The 19,066-nt window shown below is 45.9% G+C and overlaps 1 protein-coding gene across 9 annotated transcripts in view; it reads left to right on the plus strand.

Annotated features, from left to right (window-relative positions):
- LOC120389169 (lethal(3)malignant brain tumor-like protein 4) overlaps positions 1-19,066 on the plus strand; it is a 72,934-nt gene that overhangs the window by 50,125 nt on the left and 3,743 nt on the right. For 8 of the 9 annotated variants that reach the window (XM_039511502.1, XM_039511506.1, XM_039511508.1 and 5 more), the window contains 4 exons: positions 1,592-1,726; positions 2,147-2,208; positions 8,408-8,574; positions 16,481-16,543. In XM_039511502.1, the coding sequence (XP_039367436.1) occupies positions 1,592-1,726; positions 2,147-2,208; positions 8,408-8,574; positions 16,481-16,543 (427 nt within the window). Of the gene's footprint in view, positions 1-1,591; positions 1,727-2,146; positions 2,209-8,407; positions 8,575-9,456; positions 9,557-16,480; positions 16,544-19,066 lie in introns of all 9 variants that reach the window. The other variant, XR_005590791.1, reaches the window with a different exon arrangement.

The raw sequence follows: 19,066 nt of genomic DNA on the forward strand, positions 1-19,066 counted from the left end.
AGTAGTGGACCTGCAGTAATTACTGCTGTTTTTCCTGTCCACGCAGCCCTCCTTCTGTCAGTAGTGTGCATCCTCACCAGGAGCACTTGCACTGACTTAAAAGAGATAGAGTGGGGGGCTGAGAGCCCACTCCACTCCACTCCACTCAGTTTCAGAACAGGGACCCTACCAACAGTGAACATTCTCGACATTCACGGCTCCGACTGTCAGCCCCCCTGACAGCCAACAGGTGATGCAAGTACCACAGTGACTATACAGACACTGCATCACCCAAACTATGTCAACCTAAGCTTTACGCCTCTCATCAAGGTGGATTTACTGGATCGGCATAAGGGGCAAGTTACAGTGGCAGGAGGAACGCTCTAGTGCAGGGGTTGGCAACCTACGGCATGTGTGCCAAAGGCAGCACGTGAGCTAATATACTGCGGCACGCTGCTGCCAGCTTGGGGTCCCGGCCGTCGGCCCCACTCAGCCCGCTGCTGGCCTGGATGGGCGGAACCCCGGGCCGGCCACGGGCTGAGCAGGGCCGGCAGCCGGGACCCCACCTGGCAGGGGCCAGCAGACAGAATCCCAGACCAGCAGTGGGCTGAGCCGCTCAGCCCACTGCCAGCCTGGGGTCCCAGCCGCCGGCCCCTGTAAATGTAAAATGTATGACTGGCACGCAAAACCTTAAATTACCGTGAATAAATGAAGACTTGGCACACCACTTCTGAAAGGTTGCCGACCCCTGCTGTAGTGTGTACACTTACATAGTTAGGTCAACTTAAGCTGCCTTACATCAACTTAACTTTGTAGTGTAGACATGCCCCTAGATTCCTGTAGAGCCAGAACTGCAGATCTCCGCAGTTTGTTTCAGTTGTGCTATTTGTTGTGTGTGTGGGGAGGCGGGGGGCTGTTGTCTTTTTGATTAAATGTTAACATTCTGTTTGCTTTGCGTGGAGGTTAAAAATCCCTGGACATATTTAGTAGGAAGAGGGTTTGCCTCCAGTGCAATGTATTTGGCCAAATGTCTCTTCCCCTCCCAGCACCGTTCTGTGTCCCCTGTTGCCAGCCTCATTCCCAAGGTGGCGGCGTTTCAGTGGTGCTGTACATAGAAAGATTGTACGGAGCTGTGGGACCCTTGTGGGAAAACAGGCAGGATAGAAATGTAATATACTGTTGTTTTAAACAATTCATTTCCTGCTAGTGGGAGGTTTGGGTTTCCTAGCACAAATCTTACAGTGCCCCACTGCTTCTCCCTTGCCTTGCACATCTGCTGCAGCTCAGTTTATGCACCAAACTTAGCTGTGAAAACTTATTTAAATATTATCCAAAGATATCAAGGTTTAAAGCTCTTGATGCACCAGAATTAATGCTTCCATGGTCCCTTCCTGCTGCTGAGATCAGAGCCTGGGCTAGCGAGGGATGATTTCTCTCACATCATCTCCCTGCATCAGCGCTAAGAAGAAAAGTGCTGTGCGGGGTGGGAGTGTAAAGTTTAAACCATGAAGTGGTGCTTAGAAGTTGTTTTCACGTACAAGTCAAACAACATCCAGCATTCCTGGAGGAGTGGAATGTATGAGTTAATTAGCTTCAATTATTGTCTCTCTAGAAAATCTTCCATGCAAGATAGCGAAAGATCGGGTCGAAGCAGCGTCCACAGTCTGTCAGAGCAGTCTGAAAACAGTCAAGAGAAGCATTGGATTGAAGAGGAATCATCTGCAGATACCATCGCGAAACCAAAAAAGTAAGTGAGACTTGGCAGCATGTTGCAGTGCACTAGTGGGTAAGTTTCCCACAACAGCAGCTATACCTGAAATGGGAAAGGGAAGCAGTTGCTCTGTGGAGCAGCCAGTTTGTCCAGAGGTTTGCAGTTTGTATAGCAAGATGGTCAGGTCCCGTTTAAATTTCCCCACATTTGGGGGAGGATTTCTTTCCTTTGTCTGCCATGGACCCAAATCTGTGTCTCCTCCTGTGAATTTAGCAGCATGGCACTTACCCAAGAGATGTCTGGTGATGGGTGGAGGGAGAGTAGGGGGTGTGATTGCCAGTTCTAAGGAGGAAAGTTCTTGGTTCTTGTAAAACTCCCATTAACACTCATTGCAGAAAAACAATTTGTCTCTATTGCTTGTTTTGTTACCTTTACATAACTGATTTATGCTTTCAGGGTTGGGTGCTCGCATGCCTATAGAAAGCTCCAGCTAGTGAAACAGGAATACGAAGGGAAAGGTTGGTTAATTTTGTGTGTGTGTTTTAGGTAAAGAAACCATCAAACCATTTGGTTCTTCACAGTTTTTGAATCTTTAGTACTTCACTCTGGTGACTGCTGTAGGCAATTATCTCAAGTGTGTACTACAGTCCAAATCCCTCCCCTCCCCACACAAATGTATTAAAGCAAATGTTATGGACTCTTAGAGGTATCAGATTCAGTGCCCTAGAGTTACACCCTTCTTCACAGCTACTGCCCAGGAAGCAGGAAGGCAAGTTAGCTGGACCTCTGACACTGTCCCACGATGGACCCTCACCCCTTTTATGGAGAAACTAGTTTCTAAGGATGAGGGAGGTTTCATTCCCCATTCACTCCTTGACCTCTCTGCTGAGATGGCTTTATGGTAAACACGTGTCCACTAGAAGCTGGACTAAGAGTCACTGTCTGCTTTCCCATGGATCCCATCAGATAGGCATCACATGGTAGCAGTTTTGAATCACTCCTAATTTTTTTTTCTTTTTAGGCTTTTAAAAATTTTCTAGTTTTCAGAAAATAAGAGAGAGGCCACAACAGAGCAAGGGAGGGAATATGGAGTTTTTCCTCTGGCAAGTTGTGGGTCAGTTTTTAAAGAAAAGGTTCTTACTGGTTGTACTTCCGCAAACTGCGTGTTTAACTTACAGATTTACTATAAAAAGCCAGTTCAGATAGCCACGCAGACCTAGCTTTTAGCAGGATTTAACATTGTAGTAAGGTCCCAGTAAAAAATAGCTAAACAGGCACAAGCTGGGGCAGATGCCTTACTTTTTCTTATTTTTACCTGGTGCTCGTCACTATGGTCAGTCGTATATGCCCCTGCCAGCCAGAAGGGGCTCTGGCCTTCTAGGGGACATCCATCTGTTCCAGTTAAGCTCAGCTTAGACAGAACCACAGACAACAGAGATGGATAGCACTATTAAGTTATTTACTGTCATGCATTGACCTACCAGTGCCTGATAGTGTCTTATTCAGGGCTTTGTTCTGTCTGACATTAAAACAATGGAGCTGTCACTGTCACTAGGCAAACTGCACCTTCAACCCCTCCTGGTCTTGTCTAGTGCACCTTTTCTTGGGCCTTCAACCATCACTTGGCTCCAGGTGGACTCACAGTTCTGTCGCTCTCAGACCAGGCTCTGGGTTACAATGCCATGTATATTAACCATGATTATCTCATTATGTCTGACTTAAGCTCAGACCCTGTTGTTATTGCTCCCTGAGGGAACAGAACACTGGTTCATACAGGTTTCAGAGTAGCAGGCGTGTTAGTCTGTATCAGCAAAAAGAACAGGAGTCCTTGTGGCACCTTAGTAGAGTGACCAGACAGCAACTGTGGAAAAAACAGGACAGGGAGTGGGGGGTAATAGGTGTCTATATAAGAAAAAGTCCCCAAAACCGGGACTGTCCCTATAAAAACAGGACATCTGGTCACCCTACACCTTAGAGACTAACAAATTTATTTGAGCATAAGCTTTCATGGGCTAAAACCCACTTCATCGGATGCATGCAGTGGAAAATACAGTAGGAAGATATATACACACACAGAGAACATGAAACAATGGGTGTTACCATACACACTCTAACGAGAGTGATCTGTTAAGGTGAGCTATTACCAGCAGGAGAGAAAAAAATCTTTTTGTAGTGGTAATCAAAATGGCCCATTTCCAGCAGTTGACAAGAAGGTGTGAGGAGCAGTAGGGGGAAAAAATAAACATGGGGAAATAGTTTTACTTTATGTAATGACCCATCCACTCCCAGTCTTTATTCAAGCCTAATTTAATGGTGTCCAGTTTGCAAATTAATTCCAATGCAGCAGTCTCTCATTGGAGTCTGTTTTTGATTTTTTTGTTGTTGTAATACTGCGACTTTTAGGTCTGTAATCGAGTGACGAAGGAGACTGAAGTGTTCTCCAGCTGGTTTTTGAATGTTATAATTCTTGACGTCTGATTTGTGTCCATATATTCTTTTACACAGAGACTGTCCGATTTAGATCACTCTCGTTAGAGTGTGTATGGTAACACCCATTGTTTCATGTTCTCTGTGTGTGTATATATCTTCCTACTGTATTTTCCACTCCATGCATCCGATGAAGTGGGTTTTAGCCCACGAAAGCTTATGCTCAAATCAATTTGTTAGTCTCTAAGGTGCCACAAGTCCTCCTGTTCTTTTTGCTGGTTTAATACAGTGATTCCCCCAGCCTCCTTAAAGCAAAGTACTGTTTATTTAGAACAAAAGCCTTTCAGACTGCAGGCCTGTCTAACTGACACCTTATCTAACCATCTTCCTCATGGCATGGAGACCCAGGGAGGACCAGCTCCCCTTGTGGCTCTTCCACAGAGCACTCCCCCCCACCCCAGCCCTGTGTGAGCTTGTCTCCCTGTCTTGGCTGCTGACAAGTAACCTCTCCCTCTTCTCCTCCTGAAAAGTTTTTTTTTTTTAACTGTTTAGTGTTCTTTTGATCTCCACCCTCCTAGCTTTGGCCAAAACAAGGCTTGCTGTGTGTTAGAGACAGATTACAAGGTCCTTGAAGCTAATAGTGCACCCTATTGTCTTCCAAGTGTGTGCTTGAGGCTGCTTATCAAGATCTGTGTTGTGGCTTTCCTGTTTGCTCTTTCTATAGCCTCCTATTAAGGCTGTGACTGCACTACTGACTTTACAGAGGCAGGAGAGAGCTCTCCCTGCTGTCATAATTAAACCACCCCCAATATATCGGCAGGAGAGCCTCTCTCATCGACACAGTGCTGGCCTCACCAGCACTTTTGCCAGGGAAAATTATGTCAGTTGGGGGGGGTGTTTTTTCACACCGCTGACCTGCGAGTTTTACCAACAAAAGCAGTAATGTAGACAAAGCCTTAGTTAGATCTCTACATTCACCCAGGACAGTCTGATCACATGTCAGTTATATCTCATTGACCAAGTCACTTACAATGTTCATCCCATTATTGTGTATCAGTATTCATAGATTAACAGCTTCTCATCCAGCAAAGGGGCTTCCGCCACTTCCTCTTCAAGTGTGAAATAATCTCCCTACACCACATTTAGGAATGTTCCCCACAACGTTCACTTAAAACACAGAAATCTTAATCCTGATTGTTCCTAGTTCTTACCCCATCCCTCAGTGGTATTTATAACACCTCACATACATATGCAGACTTTTTAGCTGACACACACACATTTACCTTACCCCCTCCCCTGCTCCAAAGATAAACAAAAGGTATCGTATGAAGGATTAACACTGGTGAACACTGGGGCAAAACCACCCAAATTAGAGGAATGGAGGGGACTGAAGGAGAAAAGGGACAAGAAGGGAACCAAACGGGCCACATGAAATAACAGTGATGGAACAACACTGAAAGAAATAGTGACCAAACAGGAAAATTATGTCAGTAAAATTGAGTAACGTGAATAAATCTGAGGAACTTCCAAATCTTTTATGAGTATTTGAGTGAGGAGGGGTTTTTTAAACTCTCAATAGGTAATTTTATGCCTTTTAAAATATATATAGCTTGACATATGACATGTATCTTACAGTCATGGAAGTTTGAGATGGTGGGGGCAGAAGGGGTAAACCTACTGGTGCTCCCCCTGGTGGCCAGTACAGGATTTCTCCCTAAATATAGCCTCTGCTTTGCCCTGTCTAGTTTTAAAATAATCCAAAATATAGTGCTTTCACTATGTCTCCCTTTTAGGATGTTATCCCACAGTCCCTTAGGGAGGAGGAGTTGTGACTATTTATAGTTTCCTCTCCCCACACCCCAAAAAGGATATAAACCAGCCCCTGTTTTATATTTTGGGATGGTTGCTTCCTGTAGAATATTCTCTCTTGTGGTGGGTGTTTTTTTACTTTCATTATTTTCTCATATATGGAGAGAGATTCTAATCACTGCCTGACCTGACTTTATTTTTGTCTGTTTCCCCTTTTGATTTCTGTATCTAATAATGAAGAGTGCGTTGATGCTCTGCTCTAAGGTCTGCTTCTCGTGCTGCTTTCCCATGGCCTGATGAGGATACTGCAGGTCTTGGAAACTTGCCTTTTCTTCTTTGCAACTTTTTTTTTTTCCATTGGAGCTTTTCTTCCAGTGCTCCATCTTTTACTGATTTTATCCTCCCCCCCTCCCCCCGTGGATTTCATAGAATCGTGGAAATGTAGGACTAAAAGGATCCTCAAGAGGTCTGGCTTTTAGATGCTGAAAAACAGTTGTTGTGGCACAAGTGGGCTGTGAAATTTTTATAGCATGTTGTGGAGGGATCAGGGGGGAAAAAAGATTGAGAATCCCTGATCTACTCCATCCCCCCACAGTGAGGCCAGATTAAATTACCTAGACCAACCCTAGTTGGTCCCCTAGTTTATCTAACCCTGGGGTGAGCAAACTACGGCTCGGGGGCCACATCCGGCCCTTCAGATGTTTTAATCCAGCCCTCGAGTTCCCGCCGGGGAGCAGGGGCCAGGGCTTGCCCGGCTGCATGCTGTGGCTCCATGTGGCTCCCAGAAGCAGCAGCATGTCCCCCCGCTGGCTCCTATGGGTAGGGGCATCCAGGGGGCTTTTCACGCTGCCCTTGCCCCAAGCGCCGCCCCCGCAGCTCCCATTGGGCAGGAACCGCAGTCAATGGGAGCTGCAGGGGCGGTGCATTTGGACAGGACAGCATACGGAGCCCCCTGGCTGCCCTTATGCATATGCCGCTGCTTCCGGGAGCTGCTTGAGGTAAGCACCACCCAGAGCCTGCACCCCTGAACACCTCCTGTGCCCCAATCCCCTGCCCTAGCCCTGATCCCCCCTCCTGCCCTCTGAGCCCCTCAGCCCCACCCCAGAGCCCGCACCCCCAGCTGGAGCCCTCACCCCTGCCATACAATTTCCAAACCCTGATGTGGCCCTTGGGCCAAAAACTTTGCCCACTGACTTGTTCTTATAATCCTCCAGCCGCTAGCCTGTGCTGGTGCTACCCAGCTTCACTGCTGCTGTTATTGGAGCTAGCTAGATCAAAGCGAGCTTGGGTACGCTTCCCTCTGACTGCAGTGTAGACATACCCTCAGTCCGTTTTCTACAGGAACATCACCAACCACCACCACCATGAGCACCAATTGGTAGTCTCAGTAGAAAGTCCAATACTGTACCTAAATGGCCCATGGAGTCTGCAGTTCCTTCTCACCTCTATGGGTGGCCCACCAGAATAAGGGTGAAGCACATTGCCAGGGCAATGCGAGGCAAGCGGTACCTCTTCTCTGGATAAAATCTGCAGGACTTTAATCACAAGAGCCGTCCCAGCACTTTTCAGCGGCCCTGGAGGGGTGACAAGGGAGGAAGCTGTATCTTTGCTATATGCTTTTATTTTTTGCCAGTACAGTAGCAAAGCATAATTCTTTGTTGCCACATGGTGGCACCATTAACCTTGACCATAATCTTACATGAAGTATTCCAAGGTTTAGAAATGCTTCCCTTTTGTATTGGTGGGAGGAGGAGAGGGGCCAGTAAACATTAACCATTATAACCCAGAGGAACGTGTTCTATGTTGTTCCATCCTTTGCATCAGTTCCCATTGTATAACCAGACAAATCCCTTTAGGACCATGACTCTGCATTTATCAAGTGAGCTCATTTGGTGGGGGGGGAAGGCGGGGGAGTGATTTGATTTTTTTTTTTTAAGCCTCACTTTCATTTGACAAATGGAGAGCAATATTGGTGTCTGGGGGTAACCTAGAGCATTACTGGCTTTGGAGTCTCTTGTCGGGGAGGGAGTTGGTCCAGGCCATCATCTGGCATGCGTCGCACTGTTAGCAAGCTGGTTACGGGCTGTGAACTGGAATGGTGCCATTTATTTCCAGCCAAAGATGCTGTTACCAGAACTCCTCCACCTTGTCAATAAAACGCTGCAAACATTGTCTGTGTTAGCAGCAGGACGTCATTTTGCCTAGAAACAGCTAACGATCACGTCGCCAGCCTGGCAGCCTTGCTTTTGGTTTTTTCCTTCCCTTCTTTGGGGGCATGCTCACAGTGCAGTGTGCCATGGAATAGCAGTCTGCGCTCCTGCCCCACCTTTCTCCCCTTCCAAAGTGTTACCACCCCCTCCCCGCTACACACACACACACACATACACACACACACACTCTCACTGGTTTTTGTGTTTTTTTGGTATTGCTTCAAATTGAAGACTGACTACTGACTCTGACTCCTCTTGTTTCTGTTTCCAGACACAGAATTCACTCTGCAGCAGGCCCTCCATCAGTCTGTCTTCATGCCCTCCCTGTCCTCCAGCCCGACCCACCGCCTCCATCTCTGCTGGGAGCAGCACTGCAGGCTGCTGCCGGAGGTTTCGGGCCTCACTGCGAGGAGCGTGGCCAAATGGACCGTGGAAGAGGTGAGTGCTGTGCGGCTGCCTTTTCTGCTTGTTCTGCTTGATGGAATCTCGGGTCACTCCTTTTTTCTCTAGTGCTGATTGGAAGACATCTTTTTTCCTCCCCTATGTAGGCAGTGGTTTATCTGTTTACTTTGCAGTGATGGCTCATGCAGGGAAATAACTGGCTCAGTCAAAAGTTTTTACCTTGACTCCCTGAAAAAATTCTGTATTAACCCTCTACTGTCCAACCATGTGGTGTTTCCCTGATTATGGATCTGTTTCCCACTGCTTAGTCCTGACCCTTTTCGTTCTCAGGCCTGAAACAAAATGTTGACAGTGGACACTGGCTTCCTCTGGTCTGTTCCTCCCCTGACTCTGCTGCTGACTCATTTTACATTGCAGATAACAGTAAAATTGTACTGTGCATGCTTGGAGTCCTCCTTCCTTCCTCTCCCTGCCTGTCTCACATGTAGAGCCAAACTGGCCACAGTAAGACGTGATTTCTGAGAGGCAGCAGTCGTGCTGTCAGAGAGATATTTTTTCAGTCCTAGCTTATGAGAGGCAGTGCTCGTAAGTAAGATGTGGCCCCTGCAGTTAGGTGGTCTCTGATAAAGCATGTCTGCTGCTGTGTGCTGAGAAGCTCGCTTTGCTTGGACGCCTGGGGCATTGGTTAGAATTGCACCACCAGCTCGGAAGTGTCAGAGACTTGACTCCTGGAGCATGATGGCTGGCCTTCTCATGCAGGAGGAAATCTGTGGTAATGTGGGTTGTGAAGTGAAAAAGTCTTGCAAAGAAAAAATAAAGTTTGTGACCTTTTTTGCTTCTTTATGATTCATAGAGAGGCTTCACAGATTTTCAAACAAGTGTTTTTTTCCCTCCTGCCTTTTACACTATGAAAATCAGATCTCAACTTGTCTCTTTATGCTGGTGGATTCGTCAGAAGACTGGAGACTAGAGGGATTAGGACATCACAAGAGACTGTGACCTGAGCAATTGTGACAGGGTGGGTTACTTAGTCTGATTGTTTAAAACTGAGGGGTTCTCTTTTGGTTTTGTGAAAACTTGTTTGAATTCAATTCACAACTAACTTTCAAGAGAAAAATCTCTCTGTAGAAGATTCACCATCCCTGTGTCCTGCTTTTCAGAGCTGAGAAAGCTTCCACTTCAGCTTTCCAGTAGATGATCCAGCAAAACCAGGGAGGGCAAAAATTGTAACACCTGATACTGCTAATGTAAATAGAACAAGTGGAATGTTATTTTTCTTTTGGACAAAATGTTGAGACTGTTTCATAAAAGAGCAGAGTGGGGAACAAGCCTTTGCGAGGACAGGGGTGAGGCAGGGGCAGTATAGATGCTGAGCACTGAACATCAGAATACACCAAACTATGCTTTTCTGTGCTACAGTCTTTGCTACATGTTATGACAGTGACCACCAGGGATTTGGAGGAGGAGGAGAAGGAGGAGGAGGTGAGTTACAGCAACACCAGAGACTTTCGAAGGGCGATTGTATTCATTTTGATAGAATATATGGACCCAAAGAGTTAAAGGTGTTAACATAACCCAGTCACTCGCCAACATTAAATAGCGTTAAACTAGGTTCGGGGTTTGGTATTCAGAGACCTCAGCCTGCTTCTTCCCCGGCAAACACTATAAAATTCATGCCAAATGTTAGAAATGTATTGATTGAACCACACACAAAGAAAAGAATCAAAACGAGGTAAAGAGCACGGAAACAGAAATTGATTATTTATGCAAAACAAACTTAATCAAAACCTATCAAAGTCTGTTTCTGGAGATAGTGAATATTGGTTGGTCTCTTATTCAGTTAACCAGTCCTCCTTGGCGAGGAAATAAAGTTAGTTCTGCTGTTTAATTCTGAATTGGGAATGATAGTTGCTTTCCTTATTTAGACAAAACAGACAGGCACAGAAGGGAGAGAAGAGAGAGGATAGTGGAGATGGGGGAAATGCAGCTTTTGTTGATGTTCTCAGGATACAGGGCACCTGGTCAGTCACAGACAGATATTTTGGGCTGGAAGGTTGGTCATAACAGCTGTTGTTCTGGACCTGGCTCAGCACGCCAGTCAGGGCCAAAGTCTGGTTGGTCTGGTCTGGTCCCTCTCCTTCACTGGCCCTTCTCCAGCTGAGCAGAGCTGGATGGTCTGGCTCATCTCACCGCGCGGGTGCTGTGCAGTACAGTTCATTTCAGGATCAGGTGAAAAGCTTAGAGGGAGAGAGATGGCAGAAAGGGAGCCCATAAGGGAGGGAAAGACAGATGAGGATGTCACCGTATCCGGTCGGGATCCTTGCTGGTGCAGTAATGATGAACAGGCCTCCCCACTGGAGTATCAAGGTCTAGAGTCCTGGCAACAATCCTTCTGCTGCAACTGCACTGATAGTAAAAAAAAAAGTTTGCTTTTGTTTCCCCCCACCCCACCGCACCCCCCTAAAAAGTCTTTTTTAACAGCTTCAAAAAGATAGTGGGTGGAATAATCCATCCTCTCATTAGTTTGTCCGCCAATTAGGCCTCATTTCTGACACTCCAGTTTTGGTTAATTGATTTCTGATCCACTGCTCCTCTTAACATGGTCTTTGGAGTGGTGTCAGTGGATGCTTTCTGTTTAAATGAATGCCGTCTGTCTGCCTCCTCCTCGCATCTTTTCCTAAACAGTTTTATATAACAGATCATTGTGACACTTCATGAACATTTACCTACTTTTCACCAGTTAGGCTAACAATTAAAATAGGCCTACTTGGCCTTAATTGTTACAACAGGGCATATCAGATTTTGTCCTAAGTATCAGGAAAAGGATCCAATCTTGCAGAATTCCCATGGAGTCAATGAGATGTCCATGAAAGAAGCACTTAGAGAACCAGATGTACAATATAATATAGGCCTGTGAAGAAGGTAAAGACAGCAGGACTTCCTAGGTTTTAGTGGGCACAACTAGAGCTGGTCTCTGGAAACCTGGACTTGTAACACCTTCCTGCCAGGCAGTCATTGGTCAGTGGTTGGTGCCAGGAGCCTCTGAACTCTGAAAATTCTCCTTTAGTCTGAAACTAAAGATCTGTTTAATTTACAAAACCCACATTAAAGAAAAATAATTTATTTTAATCTCTAAGGTCGGAGAGCAGCTGAAGTGCATGACCAGCAGTAATCTGAGACACCCAAGTAAAGGCTTGCCGTCAATAATACTAACCAGTCAAAAAGAGCTGTCATTTGAATGAGGGCTTGTTATTTATTGAAAGCTTCCTGTCATGTTTTCAAAGTGTAGTTAGATGGTAGGGTTGGGAGAGTCGAGTCCCAGGGATATATTAATATGTGACAGAGCTTGAATTGCTCATTAGTTAATCCCGCATGAGATGTTAATACAGAAGGCTGTGGGAGATTGTCCTTGTGCAAGCTGCATGTGGATTATAAAGCTCTTGTTAATACTAGCTCCTATTTGCATATTTTCACATGGTCTTGTCACTCCTACTTTGATATGTTATTACAGGGAGGCTGCATGCTGGCTTAGACTCCATCATCCCACTACCTTCAAGATTGTTACCTGGTATAATAATAGAGATCTATGCAAGAGGGAGTATCCATCAGAGGACAGGAGTACTTAAGATGCCAGAATTATGGAGACTTCAATATCCTAGCTCAAATCTAAGACCCCATTACAACCCTTATGGAAGAAGCCCTATAGAATTTCATGATATTGAGGATGTGTGATGTTCCCCTGGTGTCCTCTGGACCAGTGATCTGATAGGCCACTCCAGTCCTCGGCTCTGGGAGCCAGCCTTACCCTGCTCTGCTGTGAGAACCCCCACTCCCGGGATGTTCACGCAAAGCCTCTGGCACATAAGCTGCTTCCAGCTACGTGAGTGGGCACTTTTGAACAGCCACTGCTTGGATTGTGCAACTGAATGACGCTAACCAATATCTCCCATCCCAGACACAACCCTAGGAACCTCCATCTTGCAGTGTCCAGTTATGCCTGCTGGACACTACAAGCCTATATGAGTTCATCAATTTAACAAAGAAATTGATAAACACCAGGTTTGTTATCCCAAGGGGAATCTCTGACTCGCTTCAGGTAGAATAAATAAACAAATTTATTAACTGCAAAGATAGATTTTAAGTGATAAGTCAAAGCACGACAAGTCAGATTTGGTCAAATGAAATAAAAGCAAAACACATTCTAAGCTGATTTTAACACTTTCAGTGCCCTTATAAACTTAGATGCTTCTCACCACAGGCTGGCTGGTTACCCTTCAGCCAGGCTCTCCCCTTTGATCAGCGCTTCAGTCGCTTGGTGGTGGTGTCTGTAGATGGAGGTGGAAGAGAGGGGAAAAGTCTGGCAAACGTCTCTCCCTTTTATCATGTTCTTTCTTCCCTGTTGGTGTTTCCTCCCCCCTCCCCCTCCGTTCAGAGTCAGGTGGGCATTATTACCTCATTGTAGTTCCAAACTGACCAAGGGCTTGTCTACACTGGTAAGTTTTGTTGCCAAAATTGCCTTTTGGCGACAAAAGAGCAAAAGCGTACACACTACAATGGGACTTTTGTCACGAAAAATGCCCAGTTTTGGTGACAAAAAACTTCCACCCCTACAAGAGACTTTTGGTTTTTCCCCTTCCTTTATTGTCGACAAAGAGCCAGTGTAAACTCTGCTGATTGTTTCGTCCACAGAACTGGCTTCCACCACAATGCTATCCCACAATGCCTGCCCCCGATTAGAGCTCAGTGTTTTGATCTCTGCTGCCCCGCAGGCACGCGCCTCTCCCCTTTCAAAGCTCCGGGAAGTATCTGTGTGCGGCTCCCTTTGGGGAACAAACAAAGAGCAAATCATTGGAATGCTCCTGTTCTGCCTGGCACTAGGAACTCGGCAGCAGGCAGACTGCTGTCATGGGGGAGGGGGACAGACTACCGTGCTGCTTTGCCATTCCTCAACACGGAGAGCTCACATAGCTGCTCGTGATGCTGCTCTCAGCAGCTGAGGGGGTTGTGGGAGAACTCATGCAGCCATCAGCTCGTTCTTCCCACAACAGTGCACTGTGGGATACAGACCCACAGTGCATTGCTCACCCTGTCGATGATGGTGTCCCCAGTGTGGACATGATCTGTTGACAGAGGGAGCAAGTGTGAGCACCCTTTGGCGATTTTTGTTTTGTCGACTTTTGGGTGTTGACATAAGTTTTGTCAACAAGACTTGGTAGTGTAGACAAGCCCCAAGGGAAGGGGGGTGACTCACTCGAGAGTCCAAGAGGCCCTTTGTTGCCGTCTAGGCCAGTGTCCTTTTGTTCCTGTGAGGCTGGGCTGGGTTTGTCCCATACATACCCTGATGAGGTGTGAACTGCCCCTCTGTTCCTGGAGAGTTTTGTCTGGGCTTGTTTTAAGCCACGAGGACACATTTTCAGTATGAAATTACAACCTATAACATTACTGTAACAACAATGCTCAGTGCGTCATGAGCCTTCCGAAGACACCCAACATGACAAACTCTGCATTGGATGCCACACAATCATTTTATAAGGATGAACATGGGGGTGCAGGTTGTTCCCCTGAGGTACAGAGCATCACAGGATGTTTGAAAGAAATTACTCTAAAACCTATGGATCAGATCTCCTGTTTCCCTCCCCAGCATGAAGAGCCACAGGTGGGGACTTTTCCCATGGGCATCTCTGTCATGTCCTCGCAGAGATCACACCGCATGTGGGGGGCTCTGTGGCGTTCCCTGTGGGAAGGGCAGGTTGTGGTTTACCATCCCACAGGAAAAGCCCTAGAGCCCACCCACAAATCTGATGATCCCTGGAGAGCTGCAGGAGGTCAGAGGTATCCATGCACAACCCCTCTATCTCCAAACCAGCTCTGATCACTGACAGCCCCCACTGGGTCCCTGGCACTGTAGCTTCCCCCCAGTCTCATTCTTGGCCATACATCATTGCTTCCCTTGGCCTTCCCTGATTCTGCTCCCTGCTGCCATACAGCCCTGGACAGTGCAGAGCACCCTCTGCTGGGCCAGGGGTTGGGGAAGGATGTTGGCATGAAGCACCTGGGCCCTTCTTCCTCATGGAGGTGGAGAGATCTGTGTGAGGAGGACCCCCCTCCATATGTGGATGGAGTGCTAATGCATGACCAGGCATAGGATCTTAGACAATGAGAGCCTTTGAACCTCCTATTACTGTATTCTAAAAGGTCTCACAGCATGTGATTCAGGCAGGTTTCCCTACCCCACCAGTATCCAGCATCTGGTTCCCGTTCCAGGTTGCTGCTCTCTTGCAGTTCTCCTGTGCCCCCTGACAGTCACCTAACAGCTGACTTTTATTATGTTCAGGTGTAGCCACTTGATTAACCTTTGCTCCCATTCCCAGTTTGTCTGCTAGCCCCTTAAACATCTGTTTTCTTAAAGGGCCCATATCATGGAACAGGGTTGGCTGGCTGTGGGCCCCACTGCCCTTTAAAGGAGACAGACCACCCTGTTACGTGTACTATAACATGTAGGATACATTTTTCTATTAAATTTTGTAGCACAATTCAGAAACCTATAGAAAGGTCTTCATTTTTGTTTAAATTCTGCAGGACTTTTCCATAGGGGAAACCAAGGAGAAATTACCTCTGCAAACAGCCTAGGCTGCTGGATTCACATCTCACCATTCAGAAACCCCAAATTTCCTCTTTGTATAAAGTTACCATGTTTTGTGTGGATCCTCTGAAACAGAGCTCTCTCTGCTGGCCTGGCAATAGTAGTTAAAGCCTGGGCCTGATCCTAAATGGTGCTGGGCACCTACAGTTCCAATGAAATCAATGAGAGTTTTCTGTAAACAGAAGGAACCCTGTTTGCTTTGTTTTTTTATAGTCTCATGAGAGTGAGAGAGAAGAATGAAAGTTTGCTAAATTCAGAAACAGTAGAATCAGTAGGAGAAGGCATTTTATATTCCTTTTTTTTAAGGAGAGGATGGGGTTGGACAATCAGGAGTTAAAAAGAAGAGAGAGGAAATAGTATTTGACAGCGTCCCTTTTAACTGCTTGTCCATTTGTATTGGTGGGAGAAATATCACATCTATACCAACTCAAGTGAACATGCCTTCTGAAACAGAGCCATTCCCTGTAGGAAACATCCAATTAGGAAGAGATGTTTGAACAGATTATGCCTTGATATACAAATCTTCCATGAACCATGGAAGTTAGAGACTGAAACAACACACATAAAGTCTATTTCTTCTTTTCTCTCTTCCCCGATATAGTGCACTGTATAGTCCAGTTTTAAATAACCTAACTCATGGGGCTTTCACCACATCCCTGGGGAGACTATTCCACAGTCGAGCACATCTCACCGTTAGAAAGTTTTTCCTGCAACTCAACGCAAAATTCACTTTTCCTCATTTAATCCCATTGGTCCTAGTTATACTCCCTTGCTTCACCATAACTGAATGGTAGTTCCTTTCTCTCCCTAGTGCTTCCACTTTTCACATGTGTGTAAACTATTGTTCCCCTTCCTCAGGCAAGCCATACATATTTAGTAGTCTAAATCTTGCCTCTCTTAAAGGGCCTCTGTCAACTCATTTAAATTATCTTAATTTCCAGAAGTTCCATTTTCTGACAGAGCGCCCTCTAAATTGTACTTCCTGGCTGGTTGGTTGATTGATTTGTAAATCCTTAAAAATAATGTCAGTGTTTGTAAGGGCTTTTTCAGCAAGGGAGAAACTGGCTGACTCTCCATGGGAGACCGTGGAATTGACTATGAGCACCGTGCTGTCAGATGCACAGAGGAGACAAACGGAAAAAGAGACTTTTGCTATCATCACTTTCAGCTATAGACATTTCAGATGTCATTTGTAACTATAATAGGTTGAACATATTAAGATGGAAATATGTTTTTTGAGTTGATGGTGTCCCGTTAATCTCTCCGTGTTAACTGCATTATTTCCACTATTTATTTTAGGTGGCTAGCTTTGTCCAGCGTTTACCTGGCTGTAAGGAACAAGCTTCGGTATTCAGGGAAGAGGTAAGAATAGCCTGATTAAGTGTTATCCTGTAGCACTGCCAGCTATGTGCTCTTGCATTTCTAGTGATTTGGAGTCATGGTGCCTAGCTAAGCTATGATTTCTGCTTATGAAAGAGAATGTGGCATTTCTGGGGAGCTGCAGCATCCTAGCCAAATTCCAGCATGAGTAAAACTTTAAAACTGGAGGGTGAATTTAAACTTGTATAGGTTATTTTTCAGGTCCTGTCTTGGACTATTCTGTAATGTAGTGCAATACAATGCAATGGAGATCTCATCTGCTCCTTCAAGTGATGTGATATGCCTCAGGCTACATTTTAGTTATGGATATTTTTAGTAAAAGTCATGGACAGGTCATGGGCAATAAACAAAAATTCACAGCCTGTGACCCAAGACTTGGGCCAAGGTTGCTCTCGGGGGTGGTGGTCCAGAGGCACCGTGGATGCTGGGGGGTGTCCCAGGATCCCTGATACTGAGGGGGAGGTGGGCGGTGCATGGCCCCAGGCCCCCTGCTGCTGCTGGTGTGGGAGGTTTCACAGGGCTGGCAGACTCCCTGCCTGGCTCCACGCAGCTCCCCGGAAGCAGCCGGCATGTCCCTGCAGCTCCTAGGGGGAGGGAAGGCCAGGGGGACGCTGCGCACCGCCCCTGCCACATGCACCATCTCTGCAGCACCCATTGGCCAGGAAGCACAGCCAATGGGAGCTGTGGGCAGAGCCCCCTGACCCCTCTGCTTAGGAGCTGCAGGGATATGCCGGCTGCTTCCGGGAGACCCTCCCACTACCCCAGCCTCCTCGAGGTAAGTGCTTCCCCTACCCTCTCCCACATCCAAACTGCTGCTGCTGCTAACCCAGGGGCTGCCCGGCTCAGCAGACCCTGAGCCAGCTGTACCAGCCACTGCAGAAATAATGAAGGTCACAGAAAGTCACGGAATCTGTGATGTCCGTGACCTCCATGATAGACATGCAGCCTATGTCTGCCTTTGTTAGTGAGCTTGGCAACCTGGGGGTTCTCTTAGGGATCGCTGGCTCTTCCTGGATTCCTAGGCAGCAACAACGGATGAGACTTTTTTGAAGCTGCAGCTGTTTAGGAAGTTGTAGCCTTTCCTCTTGGATGCAAATCTTGCCACAATTTTCCCTGCCTTTGTCACTCCCAAGTTGGATTACTGCACTGCACTCTACCTGGCCTTTTAACACCACTCGAAAACTTCAGCTACTGCAGAACCTGGCTGTCTGCTTACTTAGCAAATTTCCTCTAATGAATCATACCTTTGCTCTCTGGACTCTACTGGCTTCAATTACATTTCCAGGTGCAACTCAAGGTGTACTTAACACTCCTTTGATCAGCTTGCTTATTCGTGCTTCCCTTTTGCACCATCAGTGTGTTGTCTATTTCAATTGTACATTCTTGAGAATAGGGACTGTATCTTCTCTATGTTCTCCGAGGCATTTAGCATCTTCTTGGGTTCCGAATAAATAATAGTACGTAGTGCTCATTGTAATGGGCATACTTTTAATAAATCCAGAAATGCATAAATGATTGCACCCCTGAGATGGCTGCATTTCAGTGACAGGCAAATGAAAGTCATGCTCATAGTTCTGTATATCGGTACATATTTTCATTCTGTAAAACAGTTTGAGGCTTTCAAAAAGTACTGTACAGAAGGTAATATTACAGTGGAACACTGTTTAACTAGAGTGGGGGACATGGAATTTAGCCACAGAAATCAGGGATTTTTCAGTGTAACTGAGCACAGGGAAATAACCCAATTCCTGACAAAGTATATAGATAAATGAGATTCTACTGGTAAAGCTACTAATAAATCCACCATTCAAACTTTTGATATTGTGTAGTTAGAGTTAATTTCATTTCCAGCATAGTCACTTCCTATTTCACCTCTTGCCTCCAGCAGTCCAGAGCCCTGCTAAGCACCAGTCCCTAACCTTGGCATGAAGGGGTTCATGTATTTTCAGACTTGTATTCAAACTAAATTGTCAGGTCGAAATTAAAACCTTTTTAATAATGGGCTGAGTGTTAGCCAGAATCTGGCAAGAATTAAGGTGTGACTGACAGAACCTCTGAACTCCACTAGAATAGTCCATTAGCTGTAATCAGGCCTGTAACTGCATTCTGTTTAAGTAAATACATCCCGTGCAGGCTTTGGGGAGGAGAGGAAGTTGATGCTTTATTTTCTTATTGAGCACTTATCTTAGCACTAAAGAGAATGAATCATGCAAAGAATTTTAGAAAGAAGCCAAGCAGGATGGAACAAAGTGGCAAAGTATACCATAGGCATTGATATTACATTTGCGTCTGGGACTAATTCAGCAATGGTCTCTTTCTTTAAAATAAAATGACTTAGAAAGTAACAGGATCAATGTGAAGCTGTAATAATTGTATCAGACCCAAACTATCATGCTGAAATACACGACTGCTTTGCAGCACACTTTTTCTTTTAGATCCATTTGGTTTTATTTAAGCAGCTCTCTGTTTATTTCTAGGAATCTCATCACAGCAGTCCTGTACCAG

Source organism: Mauremys reevesii, linkage group 23, assembly GCF_016161935.1.
Source record: "Mauremys reevesii isolate NIE-2019 linkage group 23, ASM1616193v1, whole genome shotgun sequence".
Taxonomy (NCBI): domain Eukaryota; kingdom Metazoa; phylum Chordata; order Testudines; family Geoemydidae; genus Mauremys; species Mauremys reevesii.